General features: G+C 43.9%; 1 protein-coding gene across 1 annotated transcript in view; it reads left to right on the forward strand.

Annotated features, from left to right (window-relative positions):
* ADGRB2 (adhesion G protein-coupled receptor B2) overlaps window positions 1-23,078 on the forward strand; it is a gene marked incomplete at both ends in the record, with an annotated part of 197,112 nt that overhangs the window by 42,197 nt on the left and 131,837 nt on the right. Inside the window, 3 exon segments of the mRNA XM_083370077.1 lie at window positions 2,915-2,943; window positions 3,894-3,977; window positions 17,589-17,753. Coding sequence (XP_083226203.1) covers window positions 2,915-2,943; window positions 3,894-3,977; window positions 17,589-17,753 — 278 coding nt within the window.

Consider the following 23,078-nt stretch of genomic DNA (forward strand, 5'->3'; position numbering starts at 1 on the left):
TCTATTCTATTCTATTCTATTCTATTCTATTCTATTCTATTCTATTCTATTCTATTCTATTCTATTCTATTCTATTCTATGTGAATTACAGTAGTGCGAAGCCAGAACTGGGGGTTCCCTTGCTCAGTTTTCCCAGATAACTTTCCTCCCTTGGTCCCATCCCACTGTCGCTCTGCCTGACCGCATTCTTCTCCCAGGGAAATGACCTTGAAGACTTGGTTGGTTCTCTCACAGGCTCCCTCCAGGGTTCATGGCAGACTGGCAGTGAGGTGGCAGTTCTGACAATTGGAAAAAGCGATGAAATAGAACTGCAGAGCTCCCCTGACTGAGCTTTGGCCCCTCTGCTCATCATCCTGAGCTAGCTGGGGATTCTGGGAGGGAACGGGAACACTGGCAACAAGTTTGGGTTAGGTTTCCCAAGGCATGGCTATAAATACCTTGCAGTAAATTATATTTTGTGCTGGATTTGGCGGAGGTCCTTTACAAGCTTCACCTGCAGCTGGTTTCCTCAACGAAGGCACGTTAGACCGGCAGGGGACTAATGGCGTTGTGAATAATTAATTACTAATAATTAATCGTGGCAGGGAAAATTCCTGCATGGAGTTAAAGTGGAACAAAATGGTCCCCTTCCCAGCTCATTTTCCCACAATCGGAATCAGCTGCTAACGAATCGGTTTTGTACCGTCTTGCGTTGAGCTGCTTGATATATTGTCTAAGCTGGACGTTTTCCTTGCTAGGTGTTGATTCAGAATTGAGGCCCTTTGATATGGCAGAGTTTTTAATGAAACTGCACACGTTCGTCGTGGCATCTGTTTTATGGCACACAACTCAGGGTACCGTGCTATCCTTGCTGTGATGCTGAATGGATGAATACTGCACAATTTTTGTTCTATTTATATATGTATTTATATCCTGCTGTATTATTTTTGAAAACAGTTCAAGGGGTGAAAATACCTAATACTCCTCCCTCCTCCTATTTTTTCCTCAACAACAGCCTTGTGAGGTGGGTTGAGCTGAGAAAGAGTGACTGGGCCAAAGTCACCCAGTCAGCTCTCCTGCCTAAAGTGGGACAGGAACTCACAGTCTCCTGGTGACTGACCTAAAGTCACCCATCTGGCTTTCCTTCCTAAAACAGGACTAGAATTCACAGTCCCCTGGTGGCTGGCCCAAAGTCACCCAGCTGACTTTCCTGTCTAAAGTGGAACTAGAACTCACAGTCTCCTTGTTTCTAGGTCAGCATCCTAACCATTGGTCCAAATTGTCTCTCAAACTGGCATTTTTGTAAACTTACTTTTTTCAGACTGCAGTAACCGAAGAGTCTGCCTTGGGAGATCCAGAAAATCAAGATGGTTGCTGTGGTGACTGCACAATTGAAGCCCTGATTATTATTATTATTATTATTATTATTATTATTATTATTATTATTATTATTATTATTATTATTATTATTATTTTGCATGCAACCACCTCAGGCTATGGGAAAAGAGGGAATCACATCCTTACAGCTGCTGTCTTGATGGCTCTGAGTGGAAACCATCTTCTCTTTTGTTGGCATGCCTTGCTATGTATTTGCTTTGCCAAGTGTCCGGCAGTGGCCAGAAGCCAGAAAAATGTTTCTTTTTAGGAACTAGAGACAATGATGACCCTGATCGGTAAGGAGAATTTTAACTGCAACAAGTAAATTGAGGTAGAAAGACCCCAAAACAACATACCGAACAAGAAGCCTTCCCTTCAGCTGCTGGGAATCCTGTTTAAGAAGCAGAGATACTCCAAGGCCCTTAGTGCACAGTGCTGAGCATTCAGGCCTGTGCAAAAGCCACATCTTAATGAGCCATTTTGAGCCATTTTGACCCTAGGATTTCATGGCCTTGCTTCCCTGCTTATGGTACAACATCCAACCTTGGCTAGATAACTCCGGAATGGGACAGAAAGTTTAATAAGGCAGGGCGCTCTGCAGCTGTGTGAAGATTCCACCCCCCCTTTTATTTTTTTTTAGTAAGAATGAAAGAAACAAACAAGTTCAGAATGATCTACAACAGGGCTTTTCAACCTTTTCACCCATTGTACCACTTTTAGGATATGGCAACATCCGAGTACCACCAGTTGCCTAGCAAGGTGTCGAAAACTTGATGACCAAAAAAAAAAAAAAAAGGAAAAAAGTGATGAAGTACAGGTAGTCCTCGACTTACAACAGTTTGCTTAGTGACTGAAGTTACAGTGGCACTGAAAAATGTTCCCCCCAAGCCACAGCCGAGCAAGACACCTGCCTGCCCGCCCGGCGGCGTTCTTCCTCCTATCCGAGGTTTTCATTGTTGTGAGCATTTCTGTTGAGGATTGGCAGCGGGGGTGGGGTGGCAGGGCGTTTGGTTTTTATTCCCCCCCCATCTGCTGGGTGGTTGCAGCAGGTTTTGGTCACTTCACATGACTCTGAGACACTGTGACCGTACAGTCCAGCTGATCGGCACTTCTTCTAGGCTCAGAAGCGCCAGGATCAGCACCGAGCTCCAGCTGGAAACTGGTGCTGATCCTGGCACTTCCACTGAGCCCTGACAGCCCTGCAGCTCCAGCCGTCTCTCGCTCAGGCTTGTGCGGTGCTGCCACCAGTTCAGCTCATTCCCCTCCCCCGCTACCACTTTTCTAGGATGGTCGCATACCACCTGCCAGGTGACAATGTACCACAGATGGTACACGTACCACTGGTTGAAAAGCCCTGATCTACAAGCTTCTAGACCAGGTATGGGCAATTCATTTTCCCAAAGGGCCACATGAGAAATTGAGACTGTTGTGGTTGGCCGAACAAATGTGACCTGGTTTGATGTTCTCAAACTTCATCACCTCAGCTCCTTAGATTGCTCCAGGCAAGGGGTGAGCCCTGTACAGGCACAGAAATGTGCTTTCTCTCTTCCTCCTTCAGTGGCTGCCAGCTGGCTGAAGGAGTACATGGTGACTGTGCAGAACCAGACCTGACTCGGCTTCTTTTCCTGCCCCCACGGTGGGCTTATTCACATTGGATGAATAATTTTTGATTGACCTCACATGGGCAGGACAGGACAACTGAAGGGGCTAGGTGTGGCCCAGGGGCATAAAATGCTGAGATCTATTTTAGATATTTCCCTAATATGAAGGGGAGATAAGTCCCTAACTCCTTGAAATACAATTTTATGTAGCATATGGCAATGTTACATTAGCCCGGAGACTACAGTGTTAATACAAAGTAGTTGTTTGGCTGAATACCTATTTGGGTAGTTTAGAAACAGTCCCATGAATATCATTCTTGTCACTAAATCCTATTATAAGTTGGTTTCACTGGATATTTTAGAATTTTAGAGTTGAAAAATGGAACGCTACACACTCATTTACACACACACTTCATCTTATAAACACTTTGGCATCCCTCTCCATCTTTTTTATCCTCGGTCCAAGTGATGTAGGGCTGGCTATTTATGCTGATGCCTGTAATAATCTCTGAGACCCTTTGCCTGATGCTGCTTATCTTCAGATCTCTTCCAAGATTCATTTTTTTTTGGTTATATCTTTGACATATGGAAATTGACTCTAACTAACATATCAACTGTGAAATAAGGAATGCTTTCTGCGGTTGCATTCTTTTTCATTCCCCTTTCTCTTCTTCCTGCCATTTTGAGGACCCTCCTGGTTTAAAGATTACACTGAATAGCTTGGGCAGTGTCTTGTTTCATGTGCCTTTTGCTAAAGCGCATGAACATTGCTGTGGCTGATGCCGATATCCTGATGAAATGCTAGTAGAACCGGAAGTATTTTGTCTCCAGAGAAGACATTTGCACAGACCCTCTTCTCCCTGGTGTGAAAGTCTCCACTGGCTCCCCATGCTCTGAGGCTTGCACCCCTGCTCACAGTTCTCTCCATCTTTTTAGGTAACGGTGTGCAAGAGGATCAGAAGGTGAAAACCCAGTGGCCACGATCTGCAGATGAACCTGGAGTGTACATGGCACAAACAGGTAATCGTCTCTGGTCAAGTCATGGTTGAAAAACTCACCAAATTTTCCTGCTGAAATTGTAACCCTTTGCATAGTTTTGAACAAAGGGTGGTGGTGGGGGGGAAATAGCCCTGTGGCATAATCTTAAAGAGAGGATTAAGAAAATAAAAGGAGCTTTCCAACTGAGTTTAATTCCTTGCAGGGATTGGCTGTTTCCCTCTTCTGAAGTACTTCCTCAACTTACCAGTCTTGCCTACAGCATGGGGATGTCCTGATAGGCTTCCATGCGAGAGCCGACTAGCTTAGGTGGCTTGAGAAGTAGCCAGCCTTCCCAATCCAATATGTTAATCAAATAAGTGAATAAATCTGCTAAGGGCTGCTACATGCCTGAGTTGAAGAAAGGCGGGAAGGGAGGAAGAAAAGGAAGGAAGAGTGAAAGAGAATGAAATAGGAAGGAAGCAGAAAGAGGCAGGAAGGGAGGGAGGGAGGGAGGGAATTGAGAGATGGTATGGGAGAGATGGAGAGAGAAGGAAGGAAGGAAGGAAGGAAGGAAGGAAGGAAGGAAGGAAGGAAGGAAGGAAGGAAGGAAGGGAGGGAGGGAGGGAGGGAAGGAAGGAAGGAAGGAAAGAAAGAAGGAGGGAGGGAAGGAAGGAGGGAAGGAAGGAAGGAAAGAAAGAAGGAAGGAAGGAAGGAAGGAAGGAAGGAAGGAAGGAAGGGAGGGAGGGAATTGGGAGATGGTATGGGAGAGATGGAGAGAGAAGAAGGAAGGAAGGAAGGAAAGAAGGAAGGAAGGAGGGAGGGAGGGAATTGGGAGATGGTATGGGAGAGATGGAAAGAGGAAGGAAGGAAGGAAGGAAGGAAGGAAGGAAGGAAGGAAGGAAGGAAGGAAAGGAGGGAGGGAGGGAGGGAGGGAATTGAGAGATGGTATGGTAGAGATGGAGAGAGAAGAAAGAAGGAAGGGAGGGAGGGTGGGAGGAAGGAGGGAATTGGGAGATGGTATGGGAGAGATGGAAAGAGAGGAAGGAAGGAAGGAAGGAAGGAAGGAAGGAAGGAAGGGAGGGAGGGAGGGAGGGAGGGAATTGGGAGATGGTATGGGAGAGATGGAGAGAGAAGAAGGAAGGAAGGAAGGAAGGAAGGAAGGAAGGAAGGAAGGAAAGGAGAGAGGGAGGGAGGGAGGGAATTGAGAGATGGTGTGGGAGAGATGGAGAGAGAACAAGGAAGGAAGGAAGGAAGGAAGGAAGGAAGGAAGGAAGGAAGGAAGGAAGGAAGGAAGCATGAACTTTCCTGCAACTGCAATGTCATCCCACACAATTTTCATCTTCTCCCCACCCATTTCAGGCCTCACCACCATCCCAAAAGGTCTGGAGCCATGAAAGTTGTTGTCTATGCTGGCCTGAACAACATGCAATACACATTTGAGGCAAAACATACTAAGAATTTTAAAGAACATGATGATGTAAAGATGAACACCATAATATTTCAGGCTTCTAATTGATCCAGCACATAGATGTCCTGGATCTAATTACATTAAATAGCTCTACTAAGAGACACTTAAATAGGGGGAAAACTTTTTGGAGCTCCCGAATTGCCAGTGTGTCCGATTATATTTTGATTCATATTTATGCTTATTTAATAACCTATTTCTGTATCAGAAACTGCCCTGATAATGACCACCTCTTATTAATCTGGTGGGTGAATCCTAAAGTGGTTGTAGTTGTAGTTTATCTGTCCCATTAGAACCATAGCAGAAATATGGCTTTTGAAGAAATCTTTCTTCTAAACTTTCATCAGAATTTTGATTTGCTTTGAAAGAAATGAGCAAATGTCCATCAGCCCAGGTTAGAACCAAGTCAGGAATTGAAAGCATTTCTGGAAAACAGCTTAAATCCCAGCCAGAATTCTAATGGAATTTTAATCCTGATTGTTAACAGATTGTTTTGGTTTGACAGCTAAAGTTAAGCAGAAAAATTCTCCATTGATCTCTACCAGATTCTCTTCTCTCTCCTCTCCTCTCCCTCCCCTTTCTCCTCTTCTCCTCTTCTCACATCCTATCCTATCCTATCCTATCCTATCCTATCCTATCCTATCCTATCCTATCCTATCCTATCCTGTCCTGTCCTGTCCTGTCCTGTCCTGTCCTGTCCTATCCTATCCTATCCTATCCCTCCCCTCCCCGTCCAACCTCTATAAAACTATTTGATCTAGAAATGACACGTACAATTGAAGAGTTTCGAAGACATTCTTAGGACTGGAATATAATTTTCTTGTACTTATTTAGTCATAAAAGGATGTGCCTGACTGTCGTGTCATTCACGCTTTTTCTGCACTCGTTCTCATAGCTTATCATTCCATTCAAGATGTATTGAGACTGACTAGGGTGAAATTCTGGGATTTGTCCAGAGATATGTGGAAGGCAACAGTGGGGGAAATAGTGGGAAGCATGCAATATTTTTTTTCTTTTTCTTTTTTACTTTTTCATTTCTAATGAATCCTGAAAAACCTTTTAGAAGCATCAGCATTGTGAAATGCAGATTAGAGCATTTGCATTACTAAGAAAATTAGTTTCCAATTCAGACAATTACGGAGTCTAGCAATTTCACTTGTTTTGATGAAACTAGTGACCTTTTTTCAGATTGGTTGTCTCAATTTCAGGACCACTTTTTGTGGGCTCAGGACAGCATTATGAATCCTCATTGCTCTGAGACCGGCAAGATGCAACATGCCTGGGTTTGAGGACTCAAAGAAAGGTCTAATATTTCAGATGTTGGACTTCATCTTCTCAGGTCCTAAATGGGTGTGTGGATGGAGAAGTCTGTTCTGTACCAGCCTGCTACCGGCCCTGCAGAAAAGGCAACCCCTTTATAAACGGCAAGAGGCTGGAATGACGTCTGCCAAATTTATTACTACAAAAAACAAACAAGACACGTACCAAAATACAGGAGCTTTGAAACACTATCTGAGCGGTTGCTTTCAGCAAACCAGCCCTCCCCAAACATTCCCTTTATAAAGAGTTCAGGGCGTGGCCTCTCTCTGCCTCCTTCCGAGAAGTCCCACAGCCTTCCTCTGCTTGCTCCTACTTGACTGCCTCCTGCGTCGGGCGTCCTTGAACAGGGCCAGCTGTGGGTCATCTTCATCCACACTGTCAGGCTCACACAGCTGGGTCTCCATGGTGACCAAGTGGGAGGGGCCTGCCTGAGGGCTATCATCAGCAAGATCTTCAACCCCCTCAGCAAGGTCTTCAACACCCCCCTCCTCCTCTGATTTGTCCGACCCAACTGCCGAACCCACAGGCTGACCCTGAATCACAACAAAGTCCACCGGGGTGACTAAGGATGTCAATCCCAAAGTTGCTTTGTCAAAAAGCAGCTGGACTTCCCTTAGTTGTTTGCTTGAAGACATTTTGCTTCTCTTCCAAGCAAGCTTCTTCAATTTTGACTGAATGGCGGAGAAGGGAAAGATCCATCATTCAATCAGAAGTGAAGAAGCTGCTTGGATGAGAAGTGAAACATCTTCAAGCAAAAACAAAGCAAGTCTAGTTGCCTTCTGAAAAAGAACCTTTGGGACAACCATGACCTGGATGACTGAGAATCTCCACAGACCTTAGACTCAAGCAGACTCAAGCAGAGATGCTTAAAGTGAAGCTGCCCAATCTCACCTCTTCCTTTGCATTAGATCACATTTTCAAAAGAGCCTTGGTGGAGCAGTGGGCTAATGCCTCCTTAAGTAACACCAGCTGCCTGCAATTAGTGCAGGTTTGAGTCCCACGAGGCTCAAGGTTGACTCAGCCTTCCATCCTTCCGAGGTAGGTAAAATGAGGACCCAGATTGTGTTGGGGGCAATAAGCTGACTTTGTAATAATGCCGCTTGGGTGTGTGTGTGAAAGCCCTAATAAGCAGGCATATACATAGAATGAAGGCTACTGCTAAGTTTGTAAAGCCGCCCTGAGTCTTCGGAGAAGGGCGGGATATAAATGGAATTAAAATAAATAAATAAATAAAATAAATGTTGTGGAATTTAGCACGAGTTTCAAATTTTTAAAAAATGCATACATTGGCATAGTCCAGTGATGGCAAACCTTTTAGAGACCGAGTGCCCAAACTGCAACCCAAAACCCACTTATGTATCATCGGGTGCCGGGTGGATGTGGCCCATTGGGTGGGCGTGGCCCATTGGGTGGGCGTGGCTGCGGTGGTAACGTCAGACTGGGTGGGACTAAAAAGTTCAATCAATCAATTCCAACTTTGCGAGATCTTTTTTTCCCCGCGAGAAGTTGAAATTGATTGATGGATTGAACCCCCCCTTTTTTTTGCACACGGCGGTGGAGGCCTAAAGTGAAAAGGTTTTATAAAACCCAGCTGAAGGCCTAGGACTGGGCCGACGGCGTGCGTGCCCACAGAGAGGGCTCTGCATGCCACCCGTGCCATAGCTTCGCCACCACAGGATAGTCCATCCTCACCCCCCCAACCCCCCAAAAAAAAGACAGGGAGAAGAGGTAAACCGGCTCTCTTGTAACTCTTCTTAGCAGCTCAGAGTTGTTCAAAGGTGACCACTTTGGGAGAGAAGAAGAACGCCAGCGCTTCAGCCTAGCAGCTTACTTAGCCCTGGAAGATGTTCTTATATCTCAGCGCCTCCTTGAGCTTTAATAATCAGACACAATTTAATTAAGAAGCAGCTTCCAATGGCTGAGAAGCTGCGCCTCATCTTCAATTCCGGTCGGTCCCCGGGGGACCATCATTTTCATGGCGACAGCAGATTGAGGAGAGGCGCTATCCCCTTTCTCCCTCGTTCACCAGCCCGCCTCTCCCTGATGCAACCGAGTTTAATTTGCTGCATTTATGTGTTCTCTTAGTGCCTTCCTTGGAGACCTATAAAGAAAACAAATGTATTAATTGTTTAGCTGCTATGTATTTATTTAGCAAATTCGTCTGGGTAATGTGAATGCCAGTCATTCTGCCTCTCCCCTATCCTTCTCCTTGTCTTTGATTTATAGTTTTGTGTGCCTTGTGTGCCTTGCATTGTGTGCCTTGCATTGGAAGACAAATGGAGCGGGGGGGGGGGGGAGAAATCCAGGAGTTTAGCAAGATGTGCAAATACAGATATGGGCCAGTTTTTAAACCTTGCTATCTCAGCTAGCCGGATGTCCACACTGACTGAAAGGTCAGACACTGGCTTAGCACACAGTAGCTCTGGATGAGGGGATATCTCTGTGGTTTTTCTGTGGGGGGAAGGGGATAGCAAGGAGGGGGTTTGGGGTTGTTTTGTTTTTTTTGTCCTCCTTATCAGTATAACAACAATTTCCCCCATTATCAGTACCAGCACCAGTTTCTAGCATGAAATTCAGGGTGTTTGGCTGCATTTTAGAATAAGGCAGAAAACAATCATGAACAGTTAAACCTGATTCAGGATGAGAATGAGAATGAAATAAAGAAAAATAGTTTTTTTTCCCCTGGACTGCCCCAGCTGCGTAGTGGAATCAGGACTCAAGATTCTATTTAGGGGGCTGTAGAATGTGATGAGGAATGCTTCATTTTGCACCCTTGAAGGCCAGAGAAAATGATTTTAGAAAGAAGGCATGTGAGGAAATGAAGGCAAGCTGAATGTTTCAAGGTCTTGCTTAAACGAGGGGGTCTTTCTTTTTCATTCTTTCTTTCTGTAGAACTGTTCGTGATGATAGAAATAATGTATATTATTGTTAATTTTACAATAAAATTGCAGAGGTTAATGTATTTATTATTTGCATCTTACCCAAGAAAGTTGGAAACTTTCTTTTTTTCTTTCTTTCTTTCTTTCTTTCTTTCTTTCTTTCTTTCTTTCTTTCTTTCTTTCTTTCTTTCTTTCTTTCTTTCTTTTTCTCTTTCTTTCTTTTCTTTCCTTCCTTCCTTCCTTCTTTTTTTCTTTCTTTCTTTCCTTCCTTCCTTCCTTCCTCCCTCCCTCCCTCCCTCCCTCTCTCTCTCTCTCTCTCTCTTTCTCTCTTTCTTTCTTTCTTTCTTTCTTTCTTTCTTTCTTTCTTTCTTTCTTTCTTTCTTTCTTTCTTTCTGTTTCTTTTTTCTTCCTTCCTTCCTTCCTTCCTTCCTTCCTTCCTTCCTTCCTTCCTTCCTTCCTTTTTTCTTTTTTCCAGAGGAGTGTTCTATTTTATGATACATATAAATTACCTCTCCCTTACCACACTGAGTTCAGCTTTCTTGATATTCTTTGAAATAAACTGTATTTTATCCACCCACAGGATTTGGGCATGTTATTTTCTGTGGTGTTCTGAATTTTGCCTTTACTGGCCATATTCTGGCAAAAGAAGGCTTCCGTTCCTTAATAGTCATTTTGCCCTCATATCTGAAGGTCAGCTTTCTGCTGGAATGGCTTCCTCACATAGATTTCCTTTCAGCTGTTTGCTAATTCATTCTTCCTCTCTTTCGTTTTCTTTCTCATGTTCTTTGGAAAATATTAGCCACCCACATCCCCTCCTCCTTCTTCCATCTGTTCCTCCATAATTTAAATGGACGTCCTTTTCTACAGGCCTGTCCAATAACTTCAGATAGATCATCAAGTCTCATCAAGAAGCAGATTGTTGTAAATGACTTGTCTGCCCAAGGTGGACAGAAAGAAAGGCTGCCTGACTGAGATCCCCATTTGAGACTGGGGGCTGCAACTACTGGAAATGTGGCGTGTAAATGGCAGATTACACCTTCAACTGTGAAAGCTGTATCTGTGACTTGAGAATGTGGGAGCCCACTTAGAATATCAGTGCACATTATTACCAGTTTGTTTTGGAATCTGCCAGAACTCTTCTTAATGTTGTAAAAGCGATTTAGAAGCCCCAGTGAAGGTATAGGAATGAGGCACAAAGAAAAAATCCACACAGGAATCTCATTTCCCATAAACCCCTCATGGAAGGTGTCCAAAACTATCTGGCTGTTTTGTCTCTGGATCTCGGGACACAGTGGCCTAGCAGTTGATATGCTGGACTTGTTGACCAGAAAGTAAGCAGCTTGAGACCCAAGCACTGCATGATAGGGTGAGCTCCTGTTCTTGCCCAAGCACCTGCCAGCCTAGCAGTTCAAAAACAAACAAATGCAAGTAGAAAAATAGGTACCACTTCGAGAAGTAGGTCACAGCATTCCGTGTGTCGCAAGGTACAGTCATGGAAGCATTTTCAGACAACACTGTGCTACATCGACTAGGACACAGATGAGAACTTCCCCCTAGAGACAGACACAACCCGACAGAGAAACCTTTACCTTTTACCTTTTTATTCTGGATCTATGTAGGTTGTACAGAAAACTGTGAAGTGGCTCCAATTTAATTTAGTTTTCTTTCTGGGAAGTAGAGGAAAACTATTCGAAATTGGAGATTACCCCAGCAGCAAAATTCATATTTGATGCTGGGGTAGTCTCCAAATTCACTTGGAATGTTGTGTTAGTAAAAATTCAGCCCCAGGAAAAATAAAAGCCACCTGGGATATATCCGTCATTCAAAGAGCTGTCCATCATAGTGGTGCTGAAACCTTTCTTTGTAATAGTAGTCTCCTCGCAGGTAATCCTCAACCTACGGTTGTAATTATCAGTGTAAGTCATGCTGGTTGTTAAGTGGGTCATCAAATGACCACATTCTATTTTACAACCTTTTCGGTGATGGTTGTTAAGTGAATGCTGCAGTCATTAAGCACACCCATTGTTCATCGTGGGGCACTTTTCCCAGAAATCGGAAGTCCATGCTGACTTCCAGCAAAAAACATTTTAATCATGATCATGTGACCAAAGGACACTGCAAACAGCTGAAGTTGCTGAGTGCCCAAAATGAGGTCACATTGCTTCAGGGGGAAGGCAGCTGTTGGAACTTTGAATCTGGCTCACAAGTAGACTTTTGGGGTCCATCATAATTTCAAATGGTCACTAAGTAACCAGTCATACGACAAGGACTACCTGTATTAGCCTTTCTCAATTCAGTGTTCTTTGCTGGACTACTAAGTCCACAATACCAACAGCAGAGGGTATTTATAACTATGGAGTCCTTGGTGCTGCCTGAGCTTGATTGATTGTTTGCAGATGTTTCATTACCCAACTAGGTAACAAGTAGGTAGATTGAGTGAACTGATGATGTTATCTACTGAAGTAACAAAGCATCTTTAGGCAAACAGCCCAGCTCGGAGAGCACCAAGAATTCCACAAAAATCCATAATTCTCAGACAACAGAACCATTGAACATACTGAGAGAATACTAATTTTTTTTATGGCTGCAGAGTATAGTAGTTTAAACTCTCCCTGGGTGTCTTTGTCCCATGATTGTTCTGTTTGCATTCTTAAAATCCTCTCTAGTTAATGCCAAAATGCATTTAGCATCGCACTAAAATGTGTGACCTTTCCAATAAATTAGTACCCCAAGTGCCTTTTTTGCCACTTGAAAAATGTAAATTTAAAAAGAAAAGTCCAATTTGAGCCAACAGGCAATAGCGGTGTCTGTGTCAGCGATCCTCAGAATGATATACAGGGCAGGCAGCAAGTTCAACAGTATCGGACAAGATAAGATGCAGATATGTGTGAAAATTCCAGGAAGTACTTTTCTTCTGTGAAGTTTCAGTCGAAACACTTAAAAGCACTTCAGGGTGGTGAGGCCACACTCCTTTGGCAAATGGCATGGCTGGGCCTGCTCTGAAAAGCCAGAAGATCTCTTCACTGAGGTAAAATAGCCAACTGAGGTAGCGAGTCAGAAGCGCTGAATCAAAATTCAGCAATACTTCAATGGTGGCTGGAATGCAAACTGTGGCCACCCAACTCAAATCTTCATTATGAAGTAAAGTATATAAATAGCAACAGCTTCATAGTACTTTATGGCCCTCTCTAAGCGGTTTACAGAGTCAGCACATTGCCCTCTACAATCTGGGTCTTTTACTGACCTCGGAAGGATCAAAGGCTGAGCCAACCTTGAGCCAGTCAGGATAAAACTGCGGGCAGTTGGCAGAATTAGCCTGCAATGCTAATGAGTGAATTTCTCCATGACTTCCTTAAGAGAACAATGGTGGTGGCAGTGATAAGCCCAGATGCTATTCTGAGGGGAAACAGTAATTTCATAAATATAGTGATAGTCCTTGAGTTAACAGCCGTTAAGTGACTGTTTGAAGTTATGACAGACCTACCTAGAGAAAACTTACAATCCAAATTTGAAATCTTGACAGTTGCCCCCCCCCCTGGTCATATCACTGCAATTCATTTTCTTGGTAACTGGACCACATTTATTGGCCATTTGCAGTTAACAACCACCTGCAAAAAAAGGTCATAAAATAGAATTGGTTACATGACAACCTGCTTTATGACCAACATGACTTATGGGCAGGCTCCATTACGGTCATAACTCAAGGACTCCCTGTATCTCATTGGGTTAATACCCTTGTGTTTTTGATTATCATTCTCAGACTGAAGGCTGAAAAAGTTGTTCTGCATCAGGCAGGTTGAAAAATATCTGCAAAATAAACATTTTTTGTTTCCCCCCCCCCCCACATTTTGAGAGGTGAGTTAAAATAAATTGTTTGTGGTTTATCATGCTTTGGGAAGTCAACTATAGATTTTGTCAGTGGTGGGATTCAAATACTTGAAGTACCGGTTCTCATATTTGATGCAGGCCTAGGCCTCCGATGCCTAGAACAGACTTCCGAAAGTGGCATCAGGCACTTCTGGTGGGCTGTTCTAGGCCTGGGAGGACTCCTCCAGGCCTCTGAGTCCTAGACTGGACTTTTGGAAGCCAGCCAGTTCTCCAAATTCTGGTAAATTTAGCTACCAGTTCTCCCGAACTGGTGTGAACTGGATGAATCCCGCCACTGGATTCTGTACATTGCATGATCCAGGTCATTATATGATGCTTAGAGTACAGTTTAATGCAGGGATGGGCAACTATGGCCTGTTTACGACCTTTGGGCTGAGACTCCCAGAATTCCTGAGACAGCCATAGTAGGCCACCCCTGGTTTATTAGTTTGAGTATAGTATATTATGTGGACACCACTTTTGGCTTTGATTTTCCCATTTGCAGAATTTACTATTTTCTGTGAATTCAGCCCCTGTGTTATGATGTCCAGTGGTACCTCTGCCAAGAATAATAAAGTACTGTAATAAAACTGCTGAGCCATAAACCATGATTAAAAGCCAAGCTTTTAATCTATGCACTGCTTACTGTGCATTGCTTCTGAAGAGGCAGGGTAAAAAAAATATGGTGGTTGCAGCCACATGATTTGATTTGATTTTTTTATACTCATTATTCATAACAGGGAAAGAAGAGACAGAGCTTCAAAAATGGCATAGCCAACATCTTGACTGACCTCCTCCCCCAATGCATGACCCTACAAAGCAAGCCTACTGTACATGTATTTTATCCTATTGCATTAAACCAGACCTTTCCTAGTTACTTCCATGGGGTTGTTTCTGCTTCTCATTGCTTGTGGCTGGCTATTAGTTTAGCAGAAAGGAGAATGTCCATGATGGAAATCTAGTTTTTACCAGTTCAGTTGTGTTATAACACCACTTTATAGCTTCCTCCCTTAGAAAAATGGTAAAACCAAGAGAATTTGCACATAGAAAACTACCATATCAAATGAAACCAATTATAGCATAATTTTCACCTGTTGTTGTTAGTTGTGAAGTCATGTCCGACCCATCGCGACCCCATGGACAATGTTCCTCCAGGCCTTCCTGTCCTCTACCATCTTCTGGAGTCCATCTAGGCTCAGGCCTACTGCTTCATCCAGCCACCTCATTCTCTGTCGTCCCCTTCTTCTCTTGCCCTCGATCTTTCCCAGCATTAGGCTCTTCTCCAGTGAGTCCTTCCTTCTCATTAGGTGGCCAAAGTATTTGAGTTTCAACTTCAGGATCTGGCCTTCTAAAGAGCAGTCAGGGTTGATCTCCTCTAGGACTGACCAGTTTGATCGCCTTGAAGTCCAAGGGACTCGCAGGAGTCTTCTCCAGCACCATAGTTCAAAGGCCTCAATTCTTTGGCGCTCAGCCTTTTTTATGGTCCAGCTTTCACTGCCATACATTGCAACTGGGAAGACCATAGCCTTGACTATACGCACTTTAATTTTCACCTAGATAAGCTAATTGATTTCATTCCAGGGATCTCTCTCTCTCTCCTTCTCCCTCCCTCTCCCTCTCTCTCTCTCCCTCTCCCTCTCCCTCTTTCTCTCTCACACACACAGAAAACTGGGACCAGAATTCCCATTGTTAAGACAGCCATTTGTTAAATGAGAAATGCCCAATTTTAAGACCTCCTTTTGCCATAGTTGTTAAGCAAATCAGTGCAGTTGTAAATGACTAATGCAGTCATTAAGCAAATCCAGCTTCCCCCATTGATTGTGCTTGTTGGAAAGTGGCTGGGAAGATCACAAATGGTGATAACATAGACCAGCAAGGCTGCAACTATTATAAATATTATCTATCTCAAAGCCATTTTTGAGCTACCAAAAAACTTTGTCATCTCACTGGAATTTATAAAGCAAAATGTTGCAGTTCGCATGATACAGGATTGTGTCCACAATGACCGATCAATTTCTGTTGGTTTCACACATGCAGGCTTGTTTGGTTTTAGCAGCAAAGACTTGATTCCAATTTTTCATATATCAGGATTATTAAAAGCTAACATTTGTAGTCCAAACTTGCTCAGTCTTCTCAATAAACATTCCAGAACCAAAGTATAGGCGGAGTTTTATCTTAAGAATCCCTGATTTAAAGCAATTTCTGCAAATTTTAGTGTAAATGGAACTGACTGCCTATGAATCAAATTTTAATTGCCCAGTCTTTTGCTATTTGCGCACTCAGTCTGACAAAATTCCTAGCTCCAACAATAGATCAAAGAACATTTAAAATGTATATTTTAGGGAGAAGGAAATTAATGTAGAAATATATTTACTTTCCTTTGGTAATGCATTTTTATTATGCCTTTCCCTTTGGAAGTTCAAAGGCAGGATAAAGGGGTTTTTTCACTTATTTCTACACACACACACACACACACACACACACACACACACACACACACCAGCAATCTAGCAGGGTAGCTGAGTTGGAAGAGAGAGACTGGCCTGTGTCATCTTAGTAACCTCCATTGTTGACTTGAACCTGGGCTTCAATGAATCAAAGCAAACATATCTTTAAATGCTGTACTATAAAATGAGACATTTAAATTCAGATTGAAAGAAAAACTCAAAACTATAGTCTTGATGCAACTGATTACTTGATTGATCTACCTGTCTGCAGGGTACGAGATAAAATTTTGCTTTTTGGAAGATGGCTGAATAAAACAGTAGAGAGTTATATCTAGCTCAAGGTTGAACTGTTGGGTTCTTGATGTTCTCTGAGCTTGACTTTTTTTTTCCTGCCGATGTTCATATACCGGGCTAGGTAATATCAGTGCATGGGTGCATAGTTCAACTAGTTCAAAATGCAATGGTTTTGTGTAGGCCTAGGTGTGCATGTGTGTTATCTCTCCTGTAGGAACTGCATTGACTGCTGATTTGCTTCAGGATCCAATTCAAAGTGCTGGTTGTCCCCTTTAAAACCCTACACGGACCAGGTTATTTGAAGGACCGTCTCCTCCTGGTTTTGAGTACCTGAGCTATCAGAGCAGGGATGCAAGGAATGCTAAGGGTCCCCACTTCTAAAGGAGCTATATCTGGAGGGATCCAGAAGAAGGATCTTCTCTGTGGTGGCTCCCTCGCTGTGGAATTATCATCCCTGCAGAAATAAGATTGGCCTCCATTTTGACACTCTTTGGCAAGACCCTGAAGATCTGGTTTGGCCAACCGGTCTGGGGAGCCCAGAATGGGACGGAGCCCATCAAGTGGCTTATTCAATTGATTGTTGTCACCAAAGGGCTGGAGGAATTATTGCTTTCTATCATTTTATATTAGGTTTTTATCTTCATAGGTCGTCCAGAGTCACCGCAAGTGAGTTGGGTGGCCATATAATTTTTTATAAATAAATAAAGAGTTCCAGTCTTGCTGGGAGTGTGGCTTCCTTGAATGTTCCTTGATTGGGGGATTATTTTTCTGGCGCTATTTCATGCTTACTGTATCTGTGTGTTGGCTGCTAGGGAGGGTTTTTTTTTTTTTTTAACTTTTGGTTGTACCTTTTAAAAAATGGTATATAGACGAGTTTTAGCCAAAACAATAACATTTTAGGCTTATATACCACCTCTGAGTGCTTAGAGCAGGGGTCCCAAACCCCCAGTCCGTGGACCAGTACCGGGCCACAGCATGCCAGCAACCAGTCCGCACAAACAAGCAAAGCCCCATCTGCGGGATGCAGGCAGCACACAAAACCACGTCCCCTCCGGTCCGCGGAAAAACTTCTCTCCACGGAACCGGTCCCTGGTGCCCCAAAGGTTGGGGACCTCTGGCTTAAGCACTCTCTGGGTAGTTTAGTTAAATGTAAAAGCATTTTTTTGCATATGGCTCCAACAGTCTAGGTCCTCATTTTACAGACCTTGGAAGGATGGAAGTCTGGATCAACCTTAAGCCACATCAAAATCAAACGCCAGGCTCTGGGCAGAATTTGCCTGCAATACTGCACTTTAACCACTTTGTCACCAGGTTTTAACTTGCATATCCATTTTTCTTTCTCTTTGTGTGCTTGGACATACGTGTCTCTCTTTCTCCCCAGGAGATCCAGCCGCAGAAGAGTGGTCACAATGGAGTGTCTGCTCCCTGACCTGTGGGCAGGGCACCCAGGTGCGAACTCGCTCCTGTGTCTCCTCACCCTACGGGACTCTGTGTAGTGGCTTGCTGCGGGAGACCAGGACATGCAACAACACTGCCACTTGCCCAGGTAGGTGAAGGGAAAAGAGAGAGTGGATTTCCTTACTTCTCCTTTGTTTCTTGCTGTTTCTTTCCCTCATTGTCTTGAGTCACTAACCCCAGAGTTGTCTGTTGACCATGGTTACAGGCAGTTTTTGACTTTATAACCCTTCCTTTAGTGACTGTTCCAAGTTACAACAGCACAGGAAAAAAATGGGATTATGAATTCAGGCCCTTGGCAACCGGCATATATTTTCAATGGTTGCAGCATCCCAGAGTCACGTCTTCCCCATTTGCAACCGTTGCTCGCCAGCCTGACGAGCAAAGTCAATAGGAGAATCTAGATTCGTTTAATGACTACGTGATTAGTGAACCACTGCAGTGGTTTGCTTAACAGTGTCTTAAAAATCAGGCATGACTCACTGAACAACTGCCTTTCTTAACGATGGAAAGTCTAATCCCAGTCATGGTTCAAGGTCAAGGACTACCTGTGTTAGAGTAGAGTAAGGACTCATGACTAATGGTCAAGGAGCAGGGGGCAATTGGGGCTAGGAGACTCCTTGCTTAACTTCACCTTAGGCACCCGTTATGTCCTCTCCTGGATTGAGAAGCCCTTCTTTCAATCACTCATAGCCTTATTGTCTCCCATGTGGACTATCATAATTCAGTCATGGGGCTATTCTTGAAGAGTATCCAGAAGCTGAAGCTGGTGCAGAATGTGACTGCATAGACAATCTTGGGTGTTCCTAGGTTTGTGCATATAACTCCTCTGATAGGCAAGTTGCATTGAGTGCTAGTTTGCTTCAGTTATCACCTTTAAAGCCCTTCGTGGCATAGGACCAGGTTACTTGAGGAACCATCTTGTCTCAATTACGTTGACCTGTCCCACTTGGTCAGGCAGGTAGGTTAGGTTATCGATCCTGCTGGTTAAAGAATTTCAACTTGTGGAATCCAGGAAGAGAGTCGTCTCTGCCATTGCCCCTATCCTACCTTACCCGTAAAGGTGAAGTGAAGCAGAGCCCCATTCTCCCAATCTTCATAAAGAGTGTTAAGTCCAATTGGCATGGGGGCTGAAGAGTGATATGCAACCTTGTGGATGGTTTATGGCTTCAGAAGGTTTCTCCCCCTTTTTTTATACCTCTTTACCTTTTAATATTTTAACCCTAACCTTTAAAATTCTGTTTTGTTAACTTTTATATTATGATACCTTTTTTATTATAAATTGCCCAGAGTCACATAGGTGAGACAGGCGGTATAGAAACATGATGAATAAACAAATAGAATAAGTCGTGCTCACATGCTCATATTAAGTCCTCTCGAAACAGGAGGTTGTCCATAAAACCCATGGCTTGGTTCCCATTTTGATGTAGCTTTGTGCTGGCTTTGGACTAGCCCCAGAACCTGCCCTACCATAATTCACTCCTCCATTTAGCCTGTCCTTTGTCTTTCCCCTTCCTCCGCTAGTTCAGACCTTGTTCACAAATGGAAGGAAGTCGATAGGTCTGATTACAGGCCATGACCTGTGCTTACTATGGAGAATTAATGAAATAGTAAGCCCAAGGATTCTATACGGTAAGCCTGTGTCTAATGGGTGCTATTTCATTAAGGAGTTTTCCACCCTTCATCTTCTAAGCCCAGAGGCTGCTAGGTGACAGGCAAGAATTGTCCCCATCTCATTCTCTTTCACCTCCCACTCCTCCAGAACTCTTGGTGCTTATTGCATTTTTAACTTAAAGCAAACTTTGCTTTGCTGTCTGTTTGGATAAGATGCTGGTCCTCTAAATTCCGATCTTGCTTTGTCCATCTGGGCTCTGCAGCAAGTGCCAACTAATTTCTGCCTTGTGATCTCTCTGCTATGCTGGGCTTTTTGCAAAGGTTCTTTTAATAAAAGATAAATGAGAAAATTGGATTGTTCCAAAAACAAGTGCCAAACTCCAGCACCATCTTTGTTTCCAAGAATGTTCTGAGCCACATCAGCCCCTCAGACAATGTAAATGGCGCTTGAATGAATGAATGGATAATTTTATTACAGGCACTGTCCCGAATTGCATACAAAAAATGCATTAAAAACTAAATAAAAACAAAACAATATAAAATGTTACAACTGGTGTTGAATGCATCGGTGGATAATTAAAGTCTGCCTAATTTTGTAGGCTGCATAACAAACTTAGATACAGTCAAGGAAACTGCATCATACTGATCTGATCACAGCAAGTGTATATAAAAAAGATCAGAATTTCCCAGGTGTTTTACCAGGTAAGGACTTGCAAGGTGAGCCCTAGAGTCTTTACATAGATTGTCCTTGATGTATGACCATAGATTGGACCAGAATTTCCATTATTAAGCAAGGCAGTTGTTAAGTGAGACCTGCCCACTTTTACAACTGGCGCTTTGTTTAAAACATTCTCCATCTACCTGAAAAAAATAAATAAATTGGAATATAGCTGGAAGGGACCTTGGAGGTCTTCTAGTCCAACCCCCTGCTCCATCAGGAGACCCTATACCATCTCAGTTAGGTGGCTATCCAGTCTCTTCTTAAAAGCCTCCAGTGATGAAGCACCTACAACTTCCGAAGGCAAGCCGTTCCACGGGTTAATTGTCCTGACTTTTATGAACTTTCTCCTTAGTTCCAGGTTGCTCCTCTCCTTGATTAGAGATAGTGGACTGGGAGAATTCTGGGAAGCTAAAAAAATGTCACAGGGAGCAATCTTCCCAGTTTCCTTTCTGGGAAATAAGTGGTTTGTGATTGACTACACAGAGGTAGTTCTTGACTTACAACCATTTGTTTAATGATCGTTCCAAGTTACAGGAGCACTGAAGATAGTAACTGTCTACCGGTCCTTGCCTTTTAACAACCACTGCAGTATCCCCATAGGCAGGGGTAGGCAACCTTGGCTCTTTTATGACTCGTGGACTTCAACTCCCAGAATTCCTGAGCCAGCATGGCTCGGCTTGGAAACCTCTCCCTTTCCCCTCAGCATGGCTGGCTCAGGAATTCTGGGAGTTGAAGTCCACGAGTCATAAAGCAGCCTAGGCCAGGGGTAGGCAACCTTGGCTCTTTTATGACTCGTGGACTTCAACTCCCAGAATTCCTGAGCCAGCCTGGCTCAGCTTGGAAACCTCTCCCTTTCCCCTCAGCACGTCTGGCTCAGGAATTCTGGGAGTTGAAGTCCACGAGTCATAAAAGAGCCAAGGTTGCCTACCCCTGATCTATGGCTATGTGATCAGAATGCAGGCACTGGGCAGCCAACACGTACAGGTACTCCTTGATTTACAACAGTTCATTTAGTGACCATTCAAAGTTACAACTTAGGACTGTTTTTCACGACCCATGTAGCATCCCCACGGTCACGTGATCAAAATTTAGACTCTTGGCAACGGTTTCATATTTACGACAGCTGCAGTATCCCGGGTCCATGTGATTGTCATTTGGGACCTTCCCAGCTGGCTTCTGACAAACAAAATCAGTGGGGGAGGGAGGGGGAGCAGAAGGGGGGGAGGATTGCCAGATTTGCTTAATGGCCATATGACTTGCTTAACAACCTGAAATAATTAATAATTAGTTAATAATTATCCCCTTTTGCAACCGTCTGACAAGCAAAGTCAAAGGGGAATCCAGATTCACTTAACAACCGTGTTACTAACTTAACAGCTGCGGTGATTCACTTAACAACTGTGGCCAGAAAGGTTGTAAAATGGGGCAAAATTCCCTTAACAAATGTCTCGCTTAGTAACAGAAATTTTAGCCTCACTTGTGGTCGTGAGTTGAGGGCGATCTATATTTAAAATGGTTGCAACACCCCAGGGTCCTGCGATTATCATTTCCAACCTTCCCAAATAGCTTACGACAAGCAACGTCAATGGAGGAAGCCAGATTTGCTTAATGACCACTTGGTTTGCTTAATGACTGGCCAAAAAAAAGGTCATTAAATCGGGCACAATTCATTTCACAACTGCCTTGCTGAGCAGCTGTGGTCATAAGCTGAGGATCATTTCACACACATGCACCCCATTCAGAAAGTTGGTATGCATTCAAGCCATCCCAGTACATTTATGAATGCCTACAAGAAAGAATGTATACATTTGAAGATCCTAGTAACAGGATGTCTTTGTTACTTAAGGGTCGAAGAATGTCTTATCCAACATTGAATAGTTTGCTTAGCCTTAGAGGATATGTGATTGATTCCTGGCTCCCTGAGGGTGAGTAGTCACTTATCTGGTGCTTTTCAGGCTGAAAATCCAGCAGGGAAAACTGTACTTGTAAAAGCCTTCTAGGTTTGAAGGAATGGAGTTCCTGCTAATGGTCAACGTTCATGGGTCAAGGCAGTGTTCTGTAGCAGACTCAGATAAGGGTTGAGGATTCCAGGAAAGCTCAGAGCTGTTAGTGATGACTGAAAAGAGGAGAAAGAGGGGGGGGGCTGGGGGAAGGGGGGAGGAGAGGGGATGGGTGGAATGGGAAGGAAGGAAGGAAGGAAGGAAGGAAGGAAGGAAGGAAGGAAGGAGATGGGTGAGTGATGCCCTATCCCAGGGGTAGGCAACCTTGGCTCTTTTATGACTCATGGACTTCAACTCCCAGAATTCCTGAGCCAGCATGGCTCAGCCTGGAAACCTCTCCCTTTCCCCTCAGCATGGCTGGCTGAGGACTTCTGGGAGTTGAAGTCCACAAGTCATAAAAGAGCCAAGGTTCCTCACCCCTGCCCTATCCTGATTTCCATCTAGACCGATCTCAGATCGGTCTTGCTTTGCCCCATGCCGGCAATCAGCCCTTGGCTTCCGCGCCCCCTGGTTTCTAAAGAGAGACAAGATGATTCCTGTTGGTTATGTGAATGTCGGCTCTTCAAGGTTGTCCAGCACAGGAAACAGACTCAGTAAGAAGATTAGGACTAAGCTTTGTTGAGCTAGGCTGTATGAATAGAATCTTGCAGGTTTGCTCATCTTTTTCCTCCCCTCTTCCTAACACTACCTCTTCTCCTGGGAATTCTGCTCTTTTTGTTGTGGTAACACTTTCTAAATATTTCCCTCAAGTTCATCTCCATGGCTTCTTATCGTGGATAAGACTCTGGTATAAAGTGTGGCTCACAAAACCCAGGAGTGATGGATTCTGGATACCAACTGCTATCAATGTTGTCGGAGTCACTTCATCATCTTCTTGTCTTGGTCCTCTTCCATCTTTAAGGAGGATTTGTCAGCCAGGACAGGACAATACTAGGACACCTTTAGATCTTAGGTGGTCAGTCTGTGCCCTGTAAGGGACGCGGTGGCTCAGTGGGTGAGCTTGTCGATCAGAAGGTCGGCAGTTTGGCAGGTCGAATCCCGAGTGCCGCGTAACAGAGTGAGCGCCTGTTACTTGTCCCAG

Source organism: Vipera ursinii (genome assembly GCF_947247035.1).
Source record: "Vipera ursinii genome assembly, chromosome: 9".
NCBI classification, from domain to species: Eukaryota; Metazoa; Chordata; class Lepidosauria; order Squamata; family Viperidae; genus Vipera; species Vipera ursinii.